At 35.0% G+C, this 21,430-nt stretch overlaps 1 protein-coding gene across 9 annotated transcripts; it reads left to right on the forward strand.

Annotated features, from left to right (window-relative positions):
• Positions 1–1,930: 1,930 nt before the first annotated feature.
• On the forward strand, positions 1,931–10,273 carry LOC137721188 (uncharacterized). Of its 9 annotated transcripts, none has more exons than XR_015963748.1 (6): positions 1,972–2,221; positions 2,603–3,231; positions 3,508–3,879; positions 3,977–4,117; positions 9,099–9,215; positions 9,313–10,273. XR_015963748.1 is itself a non-coding variant. In XM_088696082.1 (5 exons), the coding sequence occupies exons 1-4, from the start codon at positions 2,014–2,016 to the stop codon at positions 4,112–4,114; spliced, it is 1,347 nt and encodes a 448-aa protein (XP_088552208.1). In that variant the 5' UTR covers positions 1,972–2,013; the 3' UTR covers positions 4,115–4,117; positions 9,099–10,273. The 9 variants fall into 9 exon arrangements, 3 of the variants coding, with proteins under 3 accessions (XP_088552208.1, XP_088552216.1, XP_068316395.2); XR_015963758.1 differs by having other exon boundaries at positions 1,996–2,298; XR_015963751.1 differs by lacking the exons at positions 9,099–9,215; positions 9,313–10,273 and adding an exon at positions 6,298–6,461 and having other exon boundaries at positions 1,931–2,221; positions 3,977–6,211.
• Positions 10,274–21,430: the final 11,157 nt, after the last annotated feature.

Raw genomic sequence — 21,430 nt, forward strand, 5'->3', positions numbered from 1 at the left:
CATAAGATTCCCACTCCAGGATGAAAGAATAAAAATAAAAATTAATGTGTTTAAAGGACGATGATGGGTCCATTAATAACGATATGACGCTGTCATGTTTGTGACTTGGGTGAAACTTGTCTTGGAAGCTCAAGACTTGATTATATAATTGATGTGCTATCTATATATTTATTTTTATTTTTTATATACTCGTTGTTAAGTTTTGTTCTTGATTTATTTTAATTCATCTTATTCGACTGTTAAAAATTAGAAAAATATGTGAGAAGTAAAAATGAGTATGCAGATATCATACTCGTTATATGTTTACACCTTGAATTTTACTGTTTGGGTCTTTAAACCTCTTTCTATACCAAATTGGCCTCTAAACTTCTAAAAATGCACGGTAAAACGAGGAAAATACCACTCCCCTTACAAAATTTGATAGAATTATTTGTGTGTGCTGTTCAATTTAGACGATTTTTTGTTGTAACAAATCTAGCATTGTCTATGTAAACAAGAAAACTTTTCTGACGAACACAACACAAATGTAATTAACAAACTGGACATTTATATAGGAACACGTTGTGGACATCAAAATTTCCGTGAAATAAATGTTCACCTACAAATAAAATTTTGACTCGCTAGGGCTTATGTGGCGCACACCATATATCTCGTCAAATTACACACATTGTATGTAACTCATCAAAACCAGACGAATTACCAGAGTGACACAAGTCAACATCTGAGATCTCCATCCAATCAAGTAAAAAAGAGCAAATTAAACCAAATCGACCAAATCCTTCAATTATGTTTTAATTTCTTAAAGTACTAATTCTGATTTATGTAATAACTATTAGTCTAGATTAAATCAAATAATATTCAAAAGGGGACAAATTAACTCTAATTTGATTAAATTATATCAATTAGGGTTAAATTTACTAAATTAAAATTTTTCTGATTTAATTAAGAGCTAAATTAAATAATTAGCTCAAATTAGATAAATCAGAAAATCAATCCCACAAATTACAGGATTCATATTAGGATTCTAAATTAAGACTCAATTGCTCGCCTATAAATATTAGGGTCAGTTTCAAGAAAGAGGACACAAAGCAAGTCCAAACCTTTAGAGAAAACCAGAAAGCTCTCTTCCAAAAGCAAACACCAAACACTCAAACACTTGTGTTCTTCATCAAGCTCGTACTGAATCAACAAACACAACAAATACATGTGCTAGTTCATCGACACTAAAACCGAAGACACCCACCATGTGAGAACATTCGTGGTCTCGTTTCATTCAAGATCAAAGTGCTTGCCACCTTGGATCAAATCTCAACACTTGAGATCGAATTAGAGGAATATTCTTGTAGAGAATAAAATACAACATTTGTAACCCTAAATAATAATATTGTTTGTAATCACATTAGTTTAGTCAAGATTAAAATAATAATATCGTTTGTGTTCATAATTGTGAGTAGCCAAGTTAGCCAGAAATCTCATCAACCACAATGTAAAATACGGAAAAATAATGAAAACGATTTGAAAACTTTGAGTTTTAACAATAAGGACAAAATAAAATAGTGGAGTGAATAATACTATGATTGACTTTTTAGTGTAAAAATATAATTTTTCGTTAAAGTGAACAGTACTGGAAATTTTTTTTTTAAATTCCCTTTAAAATATGTATTACAGTATTTAGATTGGATTAAAATATTATATAAGATAAAGTTGAAAGACCAAAATGAAAGAAACCCCAATAGTGTAAGGAGCAAAAGATGGAGAGATTTTTTCAAGATCGATATACGAAATGGTACATGTTACTCAAATAATGGGATATATGTGTTAAAAATTTAATAACTTAAATAATAAAAAATTTCACCACTTATATAAAATTATGTGGTTTAACTTTCACCATTTATTTAAAAAAATATGGAAAAAGTAAAAAGAGATTACGTAGATATCACATCCCTTTTTTAAATACAAACTTCTCTTGCTCTGTTTCTTCTGATTTACTCATTTGAAGGAGAACGAGGAGGGATGAGAAACATCAGCAGCAGCATTACTACCATGACCACCCCAACCATCGCACAATCGGCGCCGGACATGGTGGCTGCGATCAGATTCCATCCCACTGAAGATGAAAAGGCCGACTTCTTGAGGAAGAAGATGAAAAGTCACAACTCTCAAGCCTGCCTCTTCCTCCCTGTCATCGATGTCCTCAAGTTCGAGCCTTGGGAATTGCCTGGTAACCCATTATTCTATCTCACTTTTACTAGTTCGGTGCCAAGAATTGGATGGTGTTGGAATCTCATATAATTCAAGGTATGTGTGAAGCAAGAGGTGAAAGATTTTTCCTTTTAGGGGATTAGATGGATCCACCCCATTTTGTGGGGATTCGAAGCATTAAGTTATGAGTAATTCATCTTCTACCTTCAAATTGGACAAAATTTCTTCATTTCTTCCATCAACATGTCTTAAATATTGTGATTATCCAATTCGATCCAATCTTAGGCACCGAACAGCCCTGAATCTAATAAGTTATCCAATCCAATTGAGTATTTAGTCACCAAACAAGTCCTTGAAGTGAGTTGGTTTCAAATTTTCATTATCTCACTTTGTGTTGCAGAGCGCATGTTCCCTGAATCTCCTTATCAAGCAAAGGCGTGGTACTCCTTCAGCTGGTGTGATTACAAATCCAACAATAGTCCTCGCTTCAAAAGGAAAACAAAGCAAGGCTTCTGGAAGATGAACGGCGATCAACGGGATGTCGGCCCGAAATATTTCACTTGCAAAAAGAGGACATTAACCTTCCAAAAAAAGACCTTCCAGGAAGGTCGTAGGTCTAAATCCGTTACGACCAGCTGGAAAATGCACGAGTACATTTGCATTAAGCCTAAACGGGGTTCTAGTCCCCATCAGGCGAGGGATCAGCAAAGGGGCTTTGTTCTCTGCGTCCTCAAGTATAAACCAGCTGATTCTAAGTCTAATAAGAAGAAGCTTAAGGCTACTTTGATCCGTGGTGATTTAGCCGATGGTACTGGTAACCGTGGCTACATTGCCTCTAGTTCCGGAGATGATGAAGCTGCTACTGCTGCTGCAACGAATCATATGTCTCCAAACACTGAAGACGTTCTGGCATACAAACAGCTAGAACATGATCTGCTTGGTAGTGGAAATCAAGATGATGGTGAACCTAGTGGTGGCAGCTCATCTGATTTTAATCAATCTCTACGCGACATGATTCAAGAGTTTTGGGTATGTATTTATCTGTATTTATTTATTTATTTGTTGTTTTAATAAACACGGGATTGGAAGGAGGTTTCTAGATGTGTTGGGCCTCTCTCCTTCATTACTGAGCGTAGCACTTTGTGCCCATAACGGACATGAGCTAATCTCGCCTAGTCCTCTATTTTATTAAGAAGAAAAATATACAAGCTTTTTGAATATTTTCTGATGTAAACCTGATAATATGGAGCACAAAAGTATATCGAAACTTAATACTTGCTTGTTTTGTGATTCTTAATTTTGCAGTGGCAGTTATGTCCCCCAGCAGGTGAATATCTGAATTCACACTTTCCTCTTCCTGAGCCACCTCAGCCTCATCTCCCACCACAGCTTGGAAATGCTCCTGAAGTCTGCAGTGGCGAATTGGTTGATCCTGGTACCAGTGGCTGCAGTACCTATAATACCGATAATCAAGCTGCGACAATGAATCATATGGTTTCCGACACAGAAGAAATTCTGGCATTCAAACAGCTAGAGCGTGATGTGTTTGCCGGAGGTAATCACGATGGTGGTGAACCTGGTAGTGGTATTTTGACCTTTGGTGATGGTAATGATGAAACTGGTGGCTGGAAATTCTCGGATTTCGATGATCGAGCTGCATCTGATATGTTTCAAGAGGTGATATAATCGTATGCTTTTTCTACATTTTTTTGTATGAACTTGCAAAGCCTGCCCAAATTTAACATCTGCTTGTTTGTGATTCTTAATCCACCAGTTGTTTCCTGAGATGGGAGAAATTCTGAATTCATCTTCTCAACCGCTGCAGCCACCGCAGCCACATCAGCCACCACAGCCACATCAACCACAGGATTACAGCCACTCCTCACTGCAGCCACCGTTACACACTATGTAAGAGGTAATTGAAAAACAAGAAGTTACTATGATCACAGATAAAACATAAATAATTAGAATAAAACAATCACACAATTAAAGGAAATAAACTTATCTTCCAAAGTGGAGGAAGAAGACGCCATGTGTCACGCCCCAATTCCGACATACGTCTAGAATTGACACGTGACGTCACCAAAAAAAAATCCGTATCTATCATATCCCACCTCCGGGATATGGGCAAGCACAACTCAAAAATTGAATCGTATAGTTATTTTTCGTATGTTTTATGGCTGCATCTAACCTTCCCGTTAGACTGCCTACGTACCCTAAACAGGGATCAAGCCATTCGTAGTTCGTCATGCACAATAATTGACATATACCACAGTCCGATTAAGTCGAAAGGTATAACATTTCTCAATCACTCAATAGAACTTGACAAGCATGAAAATACTAGACTCAGGGTTACATAACAAACCCATCTGAAAAACATGATTTCCCCTCCAACTATATATAAATCATTATATCGCAACATGATACCGCAATTCACAACATATATCACTTCAAAGAACCAACGAAGCACAATACCATTCTCTAGCCACATTTATCAACAAGTCTAATCATAACAATAACCATGATATCCAACATAACAATCCCACATGACGATTAACCTTTCCACTTCATCCATCACATAAATCATCACGTTTCCCACATAAAATCGCATTTCATAATGTGTAACATAGTTAAGAATTAACAAAGTACACTTTATTTTCTAGAAATATTAATCAACTAAAATACTCATGATAATCACTCATATCCAACGTCATTCCATAATCACATCAATCAATAATGTCAATCATCACATCATCAATAACACATACTACAAGTTGAAACGCAAGGCTAGAGCAACACAATTCAGTTGAAGACTACATCTTTGAAAAAGGGGATTTTGGACCACTCAACGGACCAAGGCTCCAAAGGGGATTCCGGACCATCACTCAACGGAATCCAAACAGAACTCAGTTCCAAACCACCCAACCGAATTGAACGGAAGTCCAAGAAGCATAACAACGGCTCGAAGGAACAAGACATGATTCAAGTTACCTAATTCACGAAACTCAACGAAACGAAACAATATTGAGCACAAATCCACATCACAATGGGTTATTGGTCATTTACTAGACCTCACATCTCCCAAGCAATTCAATATGCATTTCAATCACATGTCACAACCATTTCCAATACACAAGTCAAATCACATTTCACTTCATCATACCAATCACTATACTTCCAACATTATATCTCAATACATAGCTTGTAACATATCAAGGAATCACGAAGCACAATATTAATATTTAATTACGTTAATCAATTAGTGAGAAAACAGATCATTTCATGAATTTAATTAAAGAACTCTACATAATTCCCTACTTGGGTTATGAATAATAACATGGTGATTCTAATTTGTTGTATTCACAAGATCCATTGTGGGTAATTCTCATTCACTCGAATCTAGGATTCTAAGATAACCTTATGAGAATGAGTAAGAGCAAGGATTCCGGACGACTCAACGGAATCCAACAACATTGGGTTCCGGACCACTCAACGGAACCAAAATATCAAGCGGTTTCTCATAATCTACCCAGACCTATCATATGTAAAGTCAATGCCAAATATTATGGGATTGGTGCACAGGCAAATTAAGCACCCAGACAAGCTGAGAGGCTCGGGTGAGGGACAATAAAATAAGCACGTGATACAATAATAAAACTTGCCATTAATCATAATTTATAAACCTTGAATATAAATCTTTCATAATAAATCAATACCCAACTTTTGAAAACTCCGAGGGAGTCACCCAGACATCCAAAAGTTCATTTCAAACAACCATAAAATCTCACACCCATATTCACCTACACACAATGAAAGTAGAATTAGGGCAACACTGTTTATCCAAAGCCTATACCTTTGCAACCATCTCAACTAAACTCAATGAACTAATGTGGATACAATCCCGGACCATCACTCAACGGTATCGCGGAGTAAGAGGGATTACGGACCATCACTCAACGGAACCCAAACCAAGATACGATTCCTAACCATCACTCAACGGAATCGCGGAGTGGAGTAGGAAGGATTCCAGACCATCACTCAACGGAATCCAAATCAGGATACGATTCTGGACCATCACTCAACGGAATCGCGGAGTGGAGTAGGAAGGATTCCGGACCATCACTCAACGGAATCCAAACCAAGATACGATTCCGGACCATCACTCAACGGAATCGCGGAGTACATTGCATAACCACCAATCAATGAAACAACACATGAATCAAGTTGCTCAAATTATAAAGGCTCAACGAAATAAGAAATGAAATAATGAAACGAGCATTGACACGTGTTTCAAAACAACAAACCCCGTGACAATGGGTTAACGGTCCACCACAAGCCCTCACCTTCATCAAATCAAGCCAATCATACAAAACAAACCATATTTCCAATATGCACGTCAAATCCCACTTCATATAACAATATCCTTGGCTAAATATGAAAATTAACAATTTATAGGAAAAATGATTATAAAATCATTTCATATTCACATAAATTAAAATCACTCACATTTCATCATATCATACCATCTATGTAAATCAACCACCTTTCGAATATGCACGTTAATTCACATATCACGATCATCATCAGTACACAAGCCAAATCATGTTTGATAAACATAGGTCTATGGCTAAATATATATATATATATATATTCACATTTCAATAGAATCACATTATAAGACTAAATCAAATTCACAGATGATACCAATATAAGAAATCAAGGTAATAACCATATCACATATGTTCAAGCCACTCTCTAACCAATGTAGGCCCATTAGACTTCACTTAAGTCTCCCATAGTACTAATTTTATCATTTAGAACATTCTGAGACATGTTGACCAAAAATCAATTCTCGGTCAACGATGGGGTCCACAACAATCCGCAAACCTGATTTATGATAACATACTAAAGTTTCATTTTGATCCAATGGTCGAATTGTCGTCAATCACACAAACAAGTGGCGGTCCAAATTGATCACCACACCAAACAATTGAATCTTTGGAAACCAAGCTAGACATAGGTTCACATGGTCACTAGAAGGTATTTGAAACCTAGACAACATTCGTGAACGATCCCACGCACCGCCACACGTGGTGGAAGTCAAGATGGAGGGTTTACAAACCCCGAATTTCAACATTAACTAGATGAGCTCAAATTTACGTGGTAGCTAGAGCTCAACAAGGGAAACATTTTTCACAACTAGGCCGACGATAAATTCTAACCGGAAACCGTCCAATTTCACCAGAGAAAACCGGATTTCTAGGGTTCTAAACACCCAACTCTAAAATGAATATGAAAGCACAAACTAAGCATACCCACTTGAAGATTATGAAGAGTAGATGAAGTTTCATACCTCACTCGAAGAAAATCGTTGCCGGAATCGCCGGAAAAATGATAAAATCGCTGGAAAAGTCGTGGACTTTGCGACCTCGAGCTGCAAAGATGGAAAAGAAATGGGAAAATCTAACATCACAGAGATGTAGGGCTCGTAAGAGCTTTCCATGGACACCAAGATCATCCAAAACGGAGCTCGGATGAAAAAGATACAAGCGGGTCAAGTTTGGTGGGTTTATGGGTCAAATTTCCCCCTAAAACGGGTTAGGCAGCACCCATTTTTCCATTTTTTTGAAACCCCCCCCCCCCCCCCCCCCCCCCCCCCCCCCCTCTTTTTTTCTGGAGGTTTCTCTCCCATTTATAACATATATGCCACCAACTTTAAACGACTCTAACTTCTCCGTTTGGACTCGGAAATAAGATCTGTTTACGTCTACGCGCTCATGGAATCGAACTCTACCTAACCAATTCAAGAGTTGACCGAAAAGGTCGAGAAAATTGGAAATGACTAAAGTAACCCTCACTTTATTTTTCTCAAATTTGGAGAAATAAAGAACTAGTCCCAATCAAATCTTCGAAATACGTCAAGAATAAAATAATAATTTTAGGGATGGGATATCACACCATGACTGCTAGGGTTTCAAAAGGAGTCTTCTACACTCAAGAAGCCGAGAGTCTTTGCTATCAAATAGAGTTTTTAGCATGAGATAGAATAATTACTGTGAGTGCAGGGACCCCCTAATATATAGATGCTCATCCCTTTAATCTAGCTTATTAATTGATTAAAGGGATTTCGTTATAGTCCTAAATGGTAACGAATTCTATGTCAACTAATTAAGGTTTTCATGATTAATTGCACTAAATAAGGACTCCTAAACCTAACCAGATAAGGCTTCATAATTTTCTCAACTATTAACTCAGATTGACCAAGTTACTTGTATGTCAAGAAACAGTGAGCGCATGTTCTTTGACACTCACAACTTACATTGTATATATAAAATATTACAGTTCATGTAAGAGGTAATTGAAAAACAAGAAGTTACTAGGATCACAGATAAAACATAAATAATTACAATAAACCAATCAAATAATTAAGGGAAATAAACTTATCTTTAAAAGCGGAGGAAGAAGACGCCATGACTGCTAGGGTTTCAAAAGGAGTCTTCTACACTTAAGCAGCCGAGAGTCCTTGCTATCAGATAGGGTTTTTAACACAAGATAGGATAATTACTGTGAGTGCAGGGACCTCCTAATATATAGATGCTCATCCCTTTAATCTGGCTTATTAACTAATTAAAGGAATTTCATTATAGTCCTAAATGGTAACAAATTCGATGTCAACTAATTAAGGTTTTCATGATTAATTGCACTAAATAAGGACTCCTAAACCTAACCAAATAAGGCTCCATAATTTTCTCAATAATTAACTCAGATTGACCAAGTTACTTGTATGTCAATAAACAGTGACCACATATTCTTTGTCACTCACAACTTACACACTATGCATGGAAATATTCCCTATGTCTATGGTGATTGTACAAAGCAGCAATCTTTATTCCCAGATAATATTTCTTATCCTGAATATAAGAATAATATTTCAACCAATTATCCCAACGAGCAAGTTAACAAGCTGGCTAGTGGCGTTCCAATTCAAGCTACAGATGAAGGAATTTTCAGAGGTGAGAAGTTGTTTCCTTCATTTTATATGAACTTTCTAATGTGCAGCACAAAAATTACATCGAAACGTAACCCTTATCGTTATGATTCTTAATCCAGGCTTCTTTAGTCCAGAAGAATATATGGGTCCTCTGTTTGATCCATCTTCGTTACAAGATTACTTGTTGCTGTCACCAATGAACACAGAACTAGATGTTGTGCATACCAATAACTATATTGGATGCAATGATATCATTGTTGACCAGGATTGGTAACTTAGTATCCTGGGAAGAAACAATAGACCCTACTTTTAGCGACTGAAATTTACCGAAGTTACAAGCATGAGTCTAAGACAGCAACAGTGGAGTAAGAAACACAGAAAATTAGGTTTAGTCGGTATTAGCTATTCAAGAAACACATCAACATAGCTAGTGAACAGCAGGATCTTAGCTATCGAAGAACAGCAAAATCTTAGTTATCAGAAAACAACAATGGGGGACTTGTAAACCCCAAGAGCGTAAAGCACCACCTACCCTTATCTACAATTCAGGAACTGTAGGCATTAGAAACTTCTTCTGCTAGTGGTGGACGATTATGTCCAGGACAACCGATGTAGGTTACCTAAGCCTATTCTGTTGGATTTATCCAATATAAATAAACCTTTAAGTGGTCTACTACATGTAATAGCTAGGAATGTAATATTGGAGAATAATGTTGATTGTGATTTGATCTCTTAAAAATATCAATCCTATATAAGGTGTCTTATATTGGAAATAAGATTGATGGAATTCTTAATTGAATATGATTATGATACTTGACTTGGAGACTAAGAAAGTAAGTTTAGATTTCCTCTATGGATGGAAACCCTAGCTTTTAGTTTATGTAAACACGGGTACCTATAAGCCCTAGAACACACAACATAATGCTTCCCATAGAGTAGTTGTATCCGGCTAGGTGTTTATAGAAGACATTGGTGTTGTCGTGCCTTTTCTCCTTCCTTGCTCGAGTACCATGATTACAACTGGAATTAGGTTTGTCACTCTTTCGTTTGTGTTTTAATTGTATAACCTTATAAGACTAATTGTTGGTATCAAAGCCACTGGTTATATGATTAAAACCTATTAGGTTTTAGGTTGGACATTATAATATTTTTATGAGTTGCGTTTTTAATCCAAGTTATGATTGCGTATACTTGGCAACACCACCATGTTGTTTCAATCGGTACAATTGATGATTGTTAATAGGTTATATAACGGGTTTAGTCAAGAATTTTTAATAATTTTAAGGCACAAATCCAAAAAAAAAAAAAAAAAAAAAAAAAAAAAAAAAAATCGAGGTATCAATCCTTATATATAAATCATGGTATCATAACTATTTTACAATGGAAACCATGTGAGATTTTTCTATTTCAAATATAGTTCAAAGTGATTCCTTTTGACCAGCCATATTAAGTCATGGAAAATAGCTTGCGTTAGGGACACATGAAGTCACAAGTATAAAACCACGAACAAGGCACTGAGAAGAATAACGATTTCGTTCTATTTCAATTTTCATGCTAATGTTTTGGTTGGAATGATTTACCATGTGCCACTGATGATCTCTATATTTGTTTTACCTTACTGGAGTCCCCTCCAATTTGCAAGCAGAACGAAGTCATCTACCAAAGCAAAATGGCTTGTTTCATTGACTCTGATTTTCATGATGGTTTATGGTATTTTGGTTGATATATATTTGGGTTGATCCCTGAAAGCTTAAATTGGTAATAAGATAAAGGTATACTTGCATGAGTGATGTGCTAATTATTGTAGAGCAAGCTCATACATTGAAAACCATGTTTCAGTTAAGTATGTCATGAATATGGATCCAATTATTTTATGTTTGGCAACTGTATAAAAATAGGCATATTATTTATGTGTTTGACTAAGAATTGAGATTATCAATTTTTAATCTTGTATATGTTAATATAATTCAGTTCGATCAGGAAGAGCAATGATAAATTTAAGGTTTTGCAATTTATCTAAATTATTACTCCAGTCAAGGTACCGTTATGATATAATTTGGTAGCCATAAATTTCTATTATTTTCTCTACAAAATGGCTTGAGGTGATACTCCAATTGAACAAGAAATAATTGCATAAGTGTCGGCCAATGGCATATGCAGACATGCCCAAGTATGTAAATGTCAAATCTATCTTGTTTGTTCGCGGCTAATTTTGTTAATGCCACATGAGAGCAAGCTTGCTGGAATCAAAAGCTCCAGCCGCAGGTTTAGGGCAGGTTTTTTTACTGCCACGCGCGAGAACACCTGTGTGAGGTGCGTCCTGGGCGGACAGGCGACAAGGGGACACTAACCACCCTTCAAATGCCTCACGGATCATTGCAGGTTTTCTGTTTTCCTTTTGAATGGGTAAAATAAACTCATAAAATCAATTTTTTTTTAGTTGCATTACATGATTATGTGTAGGAAATATATGTAGACTGAATTAAATAGCCATGTCATTGGTTGTTGTCGGAAATATCCAACATGGATTCAATTTTAAGTATGCAAACATGTAGCAAAATTGACATATGGTGTGTTTTATTAAAGGGATTGTGTTCTATATTGCTTTAAACTTGAGATGATCTTATGTAAAGAAACAAATGTATAGATTAGTAATACAGTATACTAGTGCTTAAGTATGATCGGGGATTAATTCAAGTAAGGTTTATAATGATATTAACTCCATAAGGAATTTGCATGACTAATCAACTAGTTTTGTTTATAATTTTGTTTTCCTGTCTCAGTAGTCATTTAATCAAACATGACTAGTTAACTATGAAAAATGGATGCATAGTTTGTGGATTGACTAAGAATGACAGAAAGCATCCAGTGACAAGGACAAGAATACTAAATGAATGAGGTTTCCAGTAATTATTTGACAATTCTCACTTGTATTTTGTATATTCTTGTATGAGAATTATGGTTGGTCATGTGATTATATATATGTATACAAAGAAGTAGTGAACACATGAAGGCATGAGGTATGTAATCCATTAAAAGTATGTGACTTAATTGATAAGCATGAATTTTCAAACATGTATTATTGTTTGTGGTTCTTTCTATGCCTAAAGAATTTAAACAGTGCTTTGATTAGTAAATTTTACGTGTCACAGGGGGAGAAGAAAAGAAACTTTTCAAGGCTAATGTAGGGCATATACTTGAGATGTTTTCCATGGAAGAAAATAATTTTGATTGTTCCTTTATTTAATTTAATATTTACAAAGCTAATGCATGATTTTAATGCTATGTTTAGTAGTTTTGTACTACGAAAATAAATATATAAAAGGAAAGAAACCCATTTGACTTAAGAAAAACATTTGAGCGATTTAGCTTTTAAATTAAAGGAATGTATTGTTCTTTCCCACTACATAAAGTATTTCTATTTTAAGTAATTGACTCCATAATGATAAGTATTGACATTGTTGTGGTGGAATAAAACTTGTTCCATATGTGATTAATCTCTTTCAAGTATGTTGTCAGGTTTCTTGAGATTAATTTAATGTCAAAGGGAGTCATGAAGGAAGGAATTAGTGTCATTTGTTGGCAAGACTCGAAGCTCGAATTAGGTTATCATAATTTTGTCACTTACAGTTAATTAATCCACCTGACTCTTGTATTGTTTCAGGGTGGGGTTGATCAATGCCTTTTTAGCTAAGCAAGCCACAACGGCTTAGTTGACAATGGGATTGTGTTTTTTGATTTGCTTCGGTCAACATTGCATCTTAATTAGAATAAAACAGATAATATTCTTGCCCGCATGTGTGGATTATTTCTTTTAGTTTAATTAAGATGGCATAGTATGGGTTTTATTTTACAGAAGTTGTGAAAGTTTCATCTGCCCACAGGTGTTGAAGTTTTTCATGAAGGTACTCTTGTGACATATAATCTAGTACTAGAAACTAGTTAATTTTCTTGCCCGCATGTGTAAATTAATCTAGTTTCATGAAGTTTATTGTGGAATAAAGTTCCATATCTTCAATTACAAATATTTTCACTATAAGCCCCATTAGAGGTTGTGGTTTTAAGACATGAAAATCGGTTGCATCATGACGTATTTTTATCTCTTCATGAGACTTGTTGATGCATAGTAATGAACCCATGAAGGTTAATCAAGGATTGCTAAGGTACGCATTGTTTAAGTATAATGCTTGTAAATATTTTCAGTTTGAACTGTGATGTCTATTTAGAGGATGAAATTTGATCACTTGAGATTCCTTTGGACATCGAAATTGAAATAACATGAACTTGAATTTGTTAGAGATGTTTAGATTCATGATAGATGAACATAATTTTTCTGGCAGATTGTGTCTTGATTAAAATCGGATGAATGACATGTCTAACGGTTACCAAATGACCTGAATTTTTGATATGTTAAACATATATATGTCTACAATGTGTGCAAATTTTCGTAATTTTTTGCTGTGTATTTTAATTATGGTGAATTTACCAGTAACCCATGCTCGTATACAGTTTTACTGGCAGATTGCGTTGGTTTTTTGAGTTGTCACTTTAGACTACTATTTTGACCCAAAACGCCTTATATTTTTATTTTATGAAGATTAGTTTGTCTATTTTGATATGTATAATTTTGGTTGCAACCAAGCTTATAAATTAATTATGATAAATTCTAAGGTAAGTGTAACTCGCTGAAATTCTGTTTGACAACTTTAAGTTGGTTGTAATGTCTATTTTATTATGTCTAAAATATAAAGCAATTTTATTTAGGTACATATTTGAAAGAGTGTTTGCCCAAGTGGGAGAATTAGCGAACGAAAATTTGGCTTCACACTCATTAACTTATTTGCAAGTATAAACTCTAAAAACTTAGTGGGAGTTGTTCTTAAATTTTGACCATTAAGTGGACTTGCATAATACTATTAAAGCGTTATTCTATCTTCCATGAATTTGTGTTTTGGTTGATAACTCGAATGACAATAATATGTTTAAGTTGCATGAATGGATACTTCGTATATGTGTACATTTTTGCAATCATTTGAATTCCTCGATTGATTATTTGTTAATCTTTATAAAGAATTTTGGGGCTCATAAGGACTTAGCATAAATGTGGAATTATTAATATATATATATATATATATATAAGATGGTTGTTGGATGCATGTTTTTGTGTAACAGTGGTAAATGCTTTTGTGCTTAGTTGTACCTTTCATTGAGGTAACGTGCATTCATTGACTAAGTAAGGCTATTCCCAAAGTCATATTTTCAAAAATATGATTTAAGTATTGATTTGCAAATTAAGTAACGATGTTGCAGATTAGTGGGAGCTTGAGTTTCATGTTAGTAATGCCTTACATTTGCAGATGACGTACAAGGTCTGTATATAATCCATGTATTCATTTTAATCTTCAGTTGGATTCATTAAAGTCACAATTATTATGTGCTAGTCAATTATCTAATGAAATATATATCGGATATCAAATTGTTATCAAATTGTATATTAAATGGCATGGAATGGTTTTTGCATTGTGTCAACTGTGAGGATTTCCATCTGCCTGCAGGTGTTGGAAATCACCATGAAAGTAATTGGTATTGTGCATAGATCAGTGTTAAAAACATGTTAAATCACCTTACTCACAAGTGTTGAATTAATTTGTTTTATGAAGTTTTGGGATATTTTACTTGGACGTGTGCCGATTTGATATTTTCAGTTGTGTTCGTTGGCTACAAACATTGTTTGTCTTGTTATTGGTCTAATGAAAGTGATGCATGATTGTTTTGGAGATGCATTCACACTTGCAGGTTATGTTGGTTTCATTAGATGAAGGATATCTGCGTTGGCCGATTTAAGGCTTTAAAGAAGCATGAGCTGGACCTGAGGTGATATAAAGTAAGACATTTTGGTTTTTGGTTTAAAAGTTTCATCTCTTGTTCATAATTTGTGTTTCATGTGAATGAGGATCTTAGCATGTGTGATTTTGAAGGTTCTGGATTGTGTCAACCTTACAACCTTGTTAGTTCCATGTTGAGAAATGCATTTGACAGAAACTGCATTAAGGACAAGATTTAATCACTATTACATGGCCACTGAAGTGACATTAGTTTCCAATCTCAAGTATAAACGTGAATGTTACATTTGGTAAACCAAGTGGGAGAATGTTGGATTTATCCAATTTAAATCAACCTTTAAGTGGGTTTACTATATGTAATAGGAATGTAATATTGAAGAATAATGTTGATTGTGATTTGATCTCTTAAAGATATCAATCCTATATAAGGTGTCTTATATTGGAAATAGGATTGATGGAATCCTTACTTGAATATGATTATGATACTTTACTTGGAGGCTAAGAAAGTAAGTTTAGGTTTCCTTTATGGATGGAACCCTAGCTTTTAGCTTATATAAACACCGGTCCCTATAAGCCCTAGAACACACAACATACTGTTTCCCATAGAGTAGTTGTATCCGACTAGGTGTTTATAGAAGACATTGGAGTTGCCGTGCCTTTTCTCCTTCCTTGCTCGAGTACCATGATTAATTAGAATCAGGTTTGTCACTCCTTCGTTTATGTATTAATTGTATAACTTTATAAGGGTAACAAATTCTTGTTCCTTTTGGCCCTTTTTTTTATTGGGTACTTTTGGCTGTTTTAAGAATTCCCTGGTTTTAGAAACTTCAAAGCTTGTTAGGTGAACATGTTAGTTCAAAGAACAGCAGTAGAAGCCAATGTTTGAGATGTCATCAGGAAATCTACTCTCCTCCGACGAGTCCAGATGAAGTAAAGATGTCTTTTCTCAAAATCAGCAATTGTTTGGAGACGCATATCTCACGTCAACCAGACTACGAATATTCCTTAGCAAAATTGTCTTCAGATGGTGTACTTTCTTCATCAAAAAGTCATATGAACCTCAGCGAAATTTTGTCAAATAATGTACTCTCTTCATCAAAGTAACACGTACCTCAGCAAAACTGTCTTTAACCATCTTCCATTCGCGTCTGTCCACTGGGAGTTGCTCCGAGAAGAATCCGACTGCAAAGCTGTATCACAAGACAAGGTGAGCAATCAAAGCTGAAATAGTTAATAAAAGCTCTTGTATTGAAGCTTTGGGAAGGCCATTTTCTGTTTTCACTCAACCTAATTTGATTTCTGTTAACTCTATTTGCAGGTCAGGGAAGCTGCAGAGAATTGCGTTGTTCTTCATCTGCCCGGGAAGAAAACAAAAACCGAGTCTTTGAAGCAGGCCACTATAGGGTTCTTTCACTGGAGCATCTCCTCAAAACCATCAATCAAGTCCCCGATGGGGAATGGTATAATACTTCGATACCAAGTTCAAGTTCTAGCCTCGTACTCAGGTTTTCGTTCCATAGTCGTGTCTTCTGGAAATGGCGTTATACAGGATCTGCTGCGACGTGGCTGCTGGAGTCCCAAATATATTACAATAACCAGACACTAAATGGTGATGTCCTGGTTGTCGGCATTGAAATTTGAGGTTCCATCCCTAATGGAGTGGTAATTACGATCATTATCAAAATCGGATGATTATGATTGGTATAATCCTTTGATACCATTAAGAATTAAACATCCATCATTTGTAAATATTGCTTTAATTAATTTCCGGGTCAGCTGCCGCGTTTCTGTGCAGGATTTCTGCTTTTACTGTACTCCTTTCATGTTGTATTGTTGTTAATTTTTTTTTTTTTTTTTTTATTTAGAACCTTTCAATCTCGTGGAATTGTGTGTGTTATATTCTCTTCTCTTTTTTTCTTTTTTTTTTTTAAATAAACGATATTATCTAACTAAAGGGGTAGGGATGAGCTAACCCTCATTATGAGTTAGTAATATTGTAGTTCAAATTCATCTTTAGAGATAATCAAACATAAGACTTTTCACTTATAAGTGAAGGGGAATATCACTAGACCGTAGTATTAAATGATTATTCTCTTTGAAGAGGAATACCACTAGACCGTAGTATTAAGTGACTATTCTCTTCTCAATTTTGAACCCACACAAGAAGAAAAAATTGTTTCTCCTCTTTCCTTTAGTTAGGGAGCAATAAAAGAGGAAAATTCACAAGGGTACTGATTTAGGTATTTGTATACTTCGAGGCTCTTTTCCACCCTCCCCAGAGGTTGAAACTCATCGTTACTCGGGATGTTTTATCTTAAGCCAATTAAGCATTGTCATGTGTTTTAAAGAGATTGATTAGTTTGAGTTACCGCCATCCAGTTTTAGGTAAGTTTCTCCTTAAAGTGATTGATTGGTTTAAGTCATCACCCATCCAGTTTTAGGTAAGTTTCTCTCCTTTGGACATCTCATCAAGGTCAAGTTCCTTCCGACTTCCAATCAAGTTAAACTTAACCAAAATAATGCTCAAAACTGCACTATGGTAGAGGGGCGCATTCAATCCTTGTTTGTCCATTAATTCTCAGTTCTTCTATGCATTCCGGGGTAGAGAAGCGTGGTAGCTCGCAAGGCTCATAACCTTGAGGTCACAATTTCAAATCCCATCTCCACAATTTATGTTTCGTCTTTCGTTTCATTTTCGTTTGTTTCGAGAAATATATCGATCAATTCCAATTCCTTATTTTCTATTGATTCATTTTCGATCGAGATGTATGGATCCATGAGTTTATGTGTCTATATAGATCATGTTTATGGATTAACGTAACATAATTGTGTTATCTATGTATGTCACACCCAGGTAATGAAAAAAAAGACCGAAAGGATATTTGGCTGCAATCAAGTGTCCATAGTTTCAGCAATCAAAGAAGCACAAGTCCACATCAAATGAGTGCAAATTTACAACTGTTTTTCCTTTGGGTGGTGTTATTCACACGCCTATTTTTACTTATCACACGTCCCTCTCAATCTCTAGTTGTCGGATCGGATGATTTGAAGAATATCAATAGTCAAAAATTAACAAGTGTGTGGGAGGTAAAAATGATTGTGTGAATAATACCTATCATTTTCTTTTTGCAAACGAGGAAAGGATATTCGAATTGAATTTAAGACATCTGTCACTATTGGAAAGAGAAAATAATTTAGGACATTCAGGTATAATTGGAATAGCTAGTTGCTACTGAATAATTATTTTGAGTTAATGTGTTTAGTTGTTTGTTAATTGAGTTTATTGGTGTCAGCTGTGATGATTTCTAGTAGTGTAGTCTTGGGAACAATAGTTTTAGCCAGTGGCATAGGTGAGATGACAACATTTTGTTGCAAAGCTTGTTAGGAACTTTGTAATCGCTTCAATTGTTTCAATGAATGAAAAGAGGGAAGTTTTTCCCATATCAATAAATAAGCATATTCTCTGCAATTTTGCAATTAGTGTTGAGTGATTCATCCTACGTTGAGTGACATTCACGATTAGCAACGTAGAGTTATTTTGTTGCCCATTGTCGAGTGATTCCAGACTATTTGAGAACGGGTCGAACCAAACCGGTATGAAGTATAGACCATTCTCAAATTGTTGTCAAAGAAAAGCTGAGGTTCATACACCAAATTATATAGAAAATTGAGGTTCTAGCATAAAGTAATTAGCAACATGTGAAGTAGTTTAATTCCTTATAAGAACATACAAGGCTCTTTTTTCCAATGTAAGATTAATACACTCAACTGTAACCCTAGTCAAGGATGATCATTCCATGTGACAATAAATCACCCATAAATACCACGTGTACTGTTATTACATCTAAGCTAGATATAAACTCGACATATGCATTCTTGTCACTACACAAATATTTTATAAGGCAAGGGCGAAGCTAATGATAGACTCGCCTAGGCAATAGTCTCACGGTACTAAAAATTATACATACATACATATATATATATATATATGTGTGTGTGTGTGTATATATATATATATATATATAATACCTTGTAAAACAATCAAGCAAGCACACCAAACAATTAAATATTTAACTATTGTTATTATTACTATATCTCTAATTAGCATCGCCTACGATCGCCTCCCAAATGCCTAAGCTACTCTACAGTCCACTCATGTTGGGCAGAGGCATTTTCCTGATGGTCCCGACCAAAAAATTGCTAGACTAGTTTTTTTTTTTTTTTTTTTTTTTTTTTTTTGGTTCATTGATATTTTTACATTAAGAGGATAAGAGTTCAGCTAAACCATATAATGGACAACCTAATTTGGTGTTGAATTCACCATCCACGAGATTTGAATTTAAGATCTCTCACTTCCAAATAAAGAAAAATACTACCAGACTGTAATATTAAATGATAATTGCCAGACTACTTTTAATGTTAGTTTTTTAAAACATTGCTCCACATGGACTTGCACAGTAGACGTAGTGGTCTGCCTTCACAAGCAATTATTTTCCCACGTATTAGAGTCTAGAATGATCTTGAAATCTCTGGAATGTATATGTTTCCCTCAAAAAATGAGTTGCAATTCTCTCTGGATCTCAAAGTCCAGAACCCCACAATTTCACAATTTGGACCACTTAAAGAAAGAGATTCGGGCTCTTTAAATTTTTAGATTTTTATAAGATGAGTCAGTAAAATAAGTTTAATAACAACATTAAAATTGAAGTTGAAAGATCAGAATCTTTTAATCTGTGGACTACAAACACCAAAATTTAGAATGAATCTCAATTCTCTTAAAAATTACTGAAGTTCATCTTTCGAGAAAAAAGTGGGAGAGTGGGGGCGGGAGAGAAGAATCGTAAGATTCCCACCACCCCAGGACTAAAAAGATAAAATAAAAATTAACGCGTTAAAGGACGATGATGGGATCCACTAATAATGATATGACGCAGCCATGTTTGTGACTTGGGTAAAACTTGCAATGGAAGCTCAAGACTTCATTATATATTTGCACCTTGAATTTTAGTAGCTGTTATGTTTGGGTCTTTAAATCTTTTTTTTGGGATTTGGATCCTCTTCGGATCCCCTCCTTGGGGATCTCGGGAATCAAGACATAAGAACTGTTCATAAAAAATTGTGCGGTCATAATTAAATACTTTTTACGTAAAATGAGATTGCTTTACTTTTAAAAATATAAAAAATATTTAATTATGATCGCACGATCTTTGATAAACGGTCCTTGTACATTGATTCCCGAAATCCCCAAGAAGGGGATTCGGAGAGGATCCAAATCCCAAAAAAAGGTTTAAAGATCCAAGCATAACAGCTACTAAAATTCAAGGTGCAAATATATAATGAAGTCTTGAGCCTCCATTGCAAGTTTTACCCAAGTCACAAACATGCTTGCGTCATATCATTATTAGTGGATCCCATCATCGTCCTTTAACGCGTTAATTTTTATTTTATCTTTTTAGTCCTGAGATCCCCAGAAGAGGATCGGAAAAGATCTAAATCCCTTTTTTTTTGTACCAAATTGGCATCTAAACTTTTAAAAATGCATGTTAAAACGAGGACAACATTAATCCCGGTTTTTAGTTGTAACAAATCCAACGTCGCCTATGTAAACAAAAATGCTTTTCGGGCGAACACATAACAAATGTAATTAACAAAACAAACACTCATATTGAAATATTGGACATCCAAACTTATGTGAATTAAATGTTCACCTACGAAGTAAATGTTCAATTCATACCGTTTTTTGTTGTAAAAAATCCACCATCACCCATGTAAACAAGAAAGCTTTTCGGACAAACATAAAACAAAGGGAGTTTTAACGAAAAGCCCACGGTACTGTTCACTTTAACGAAAAACCATATTTTTACACTAAAAATTCAATCCTGGTACTATTCACTTTACCCTTTATTTTGTCCTTATCATTAAAACTCAAATTTTTCAAGCCCTTTTTATTAGTTTTTCTCAAAACAAATGTAATTAACAAAACAAATAATAGTTAAAGGTAAATTTGGACCACATTATTGTTAGCTTATTGTAAGGCTTAGCTCATTCCCTCATCCTATTTAGTGTAGATAATATCATTTGTTAAAAATAAAAATAAAAACAAAACGAATACTCATATTGAAATACTGGACATCGAAATTTATGTGAAGTGAATGTTCACCTCCAAATTAAATTTTGACTCGGTTGGGCTATGTGGCACACCAAAAAGCAACCGGCTCTTTCCAGGTTCATAGGTCTCGCCAAATTGCATATATTGCATGTGACTCATCAAAGCCAGACGAGTCACCAAAAGTGACACATGTCAACATCTGAGACCTCCGCCAAACAAATCAAATCAAGTAAATAAAGGAGCAAGTTAACCTACTTGATCATATCCACTCAATTATGATTTAAT

The sequence above is a fragment of the Pyrus communis genome, chromosome 1 (genome assembly GCF_041283825.1).
Source record: "Pyrus communis isolate YQ-2024b chromosome 1, ASM4128382v1, whole genome shotgun sequence".
Taxonomy (NCBI): domain Eukaryota; kingdom Viridiplantae; phylum Streptophyta; class Magnoliopsida; order Rosales; family Rosaceae; genus Pyrus; species Pyrus communis.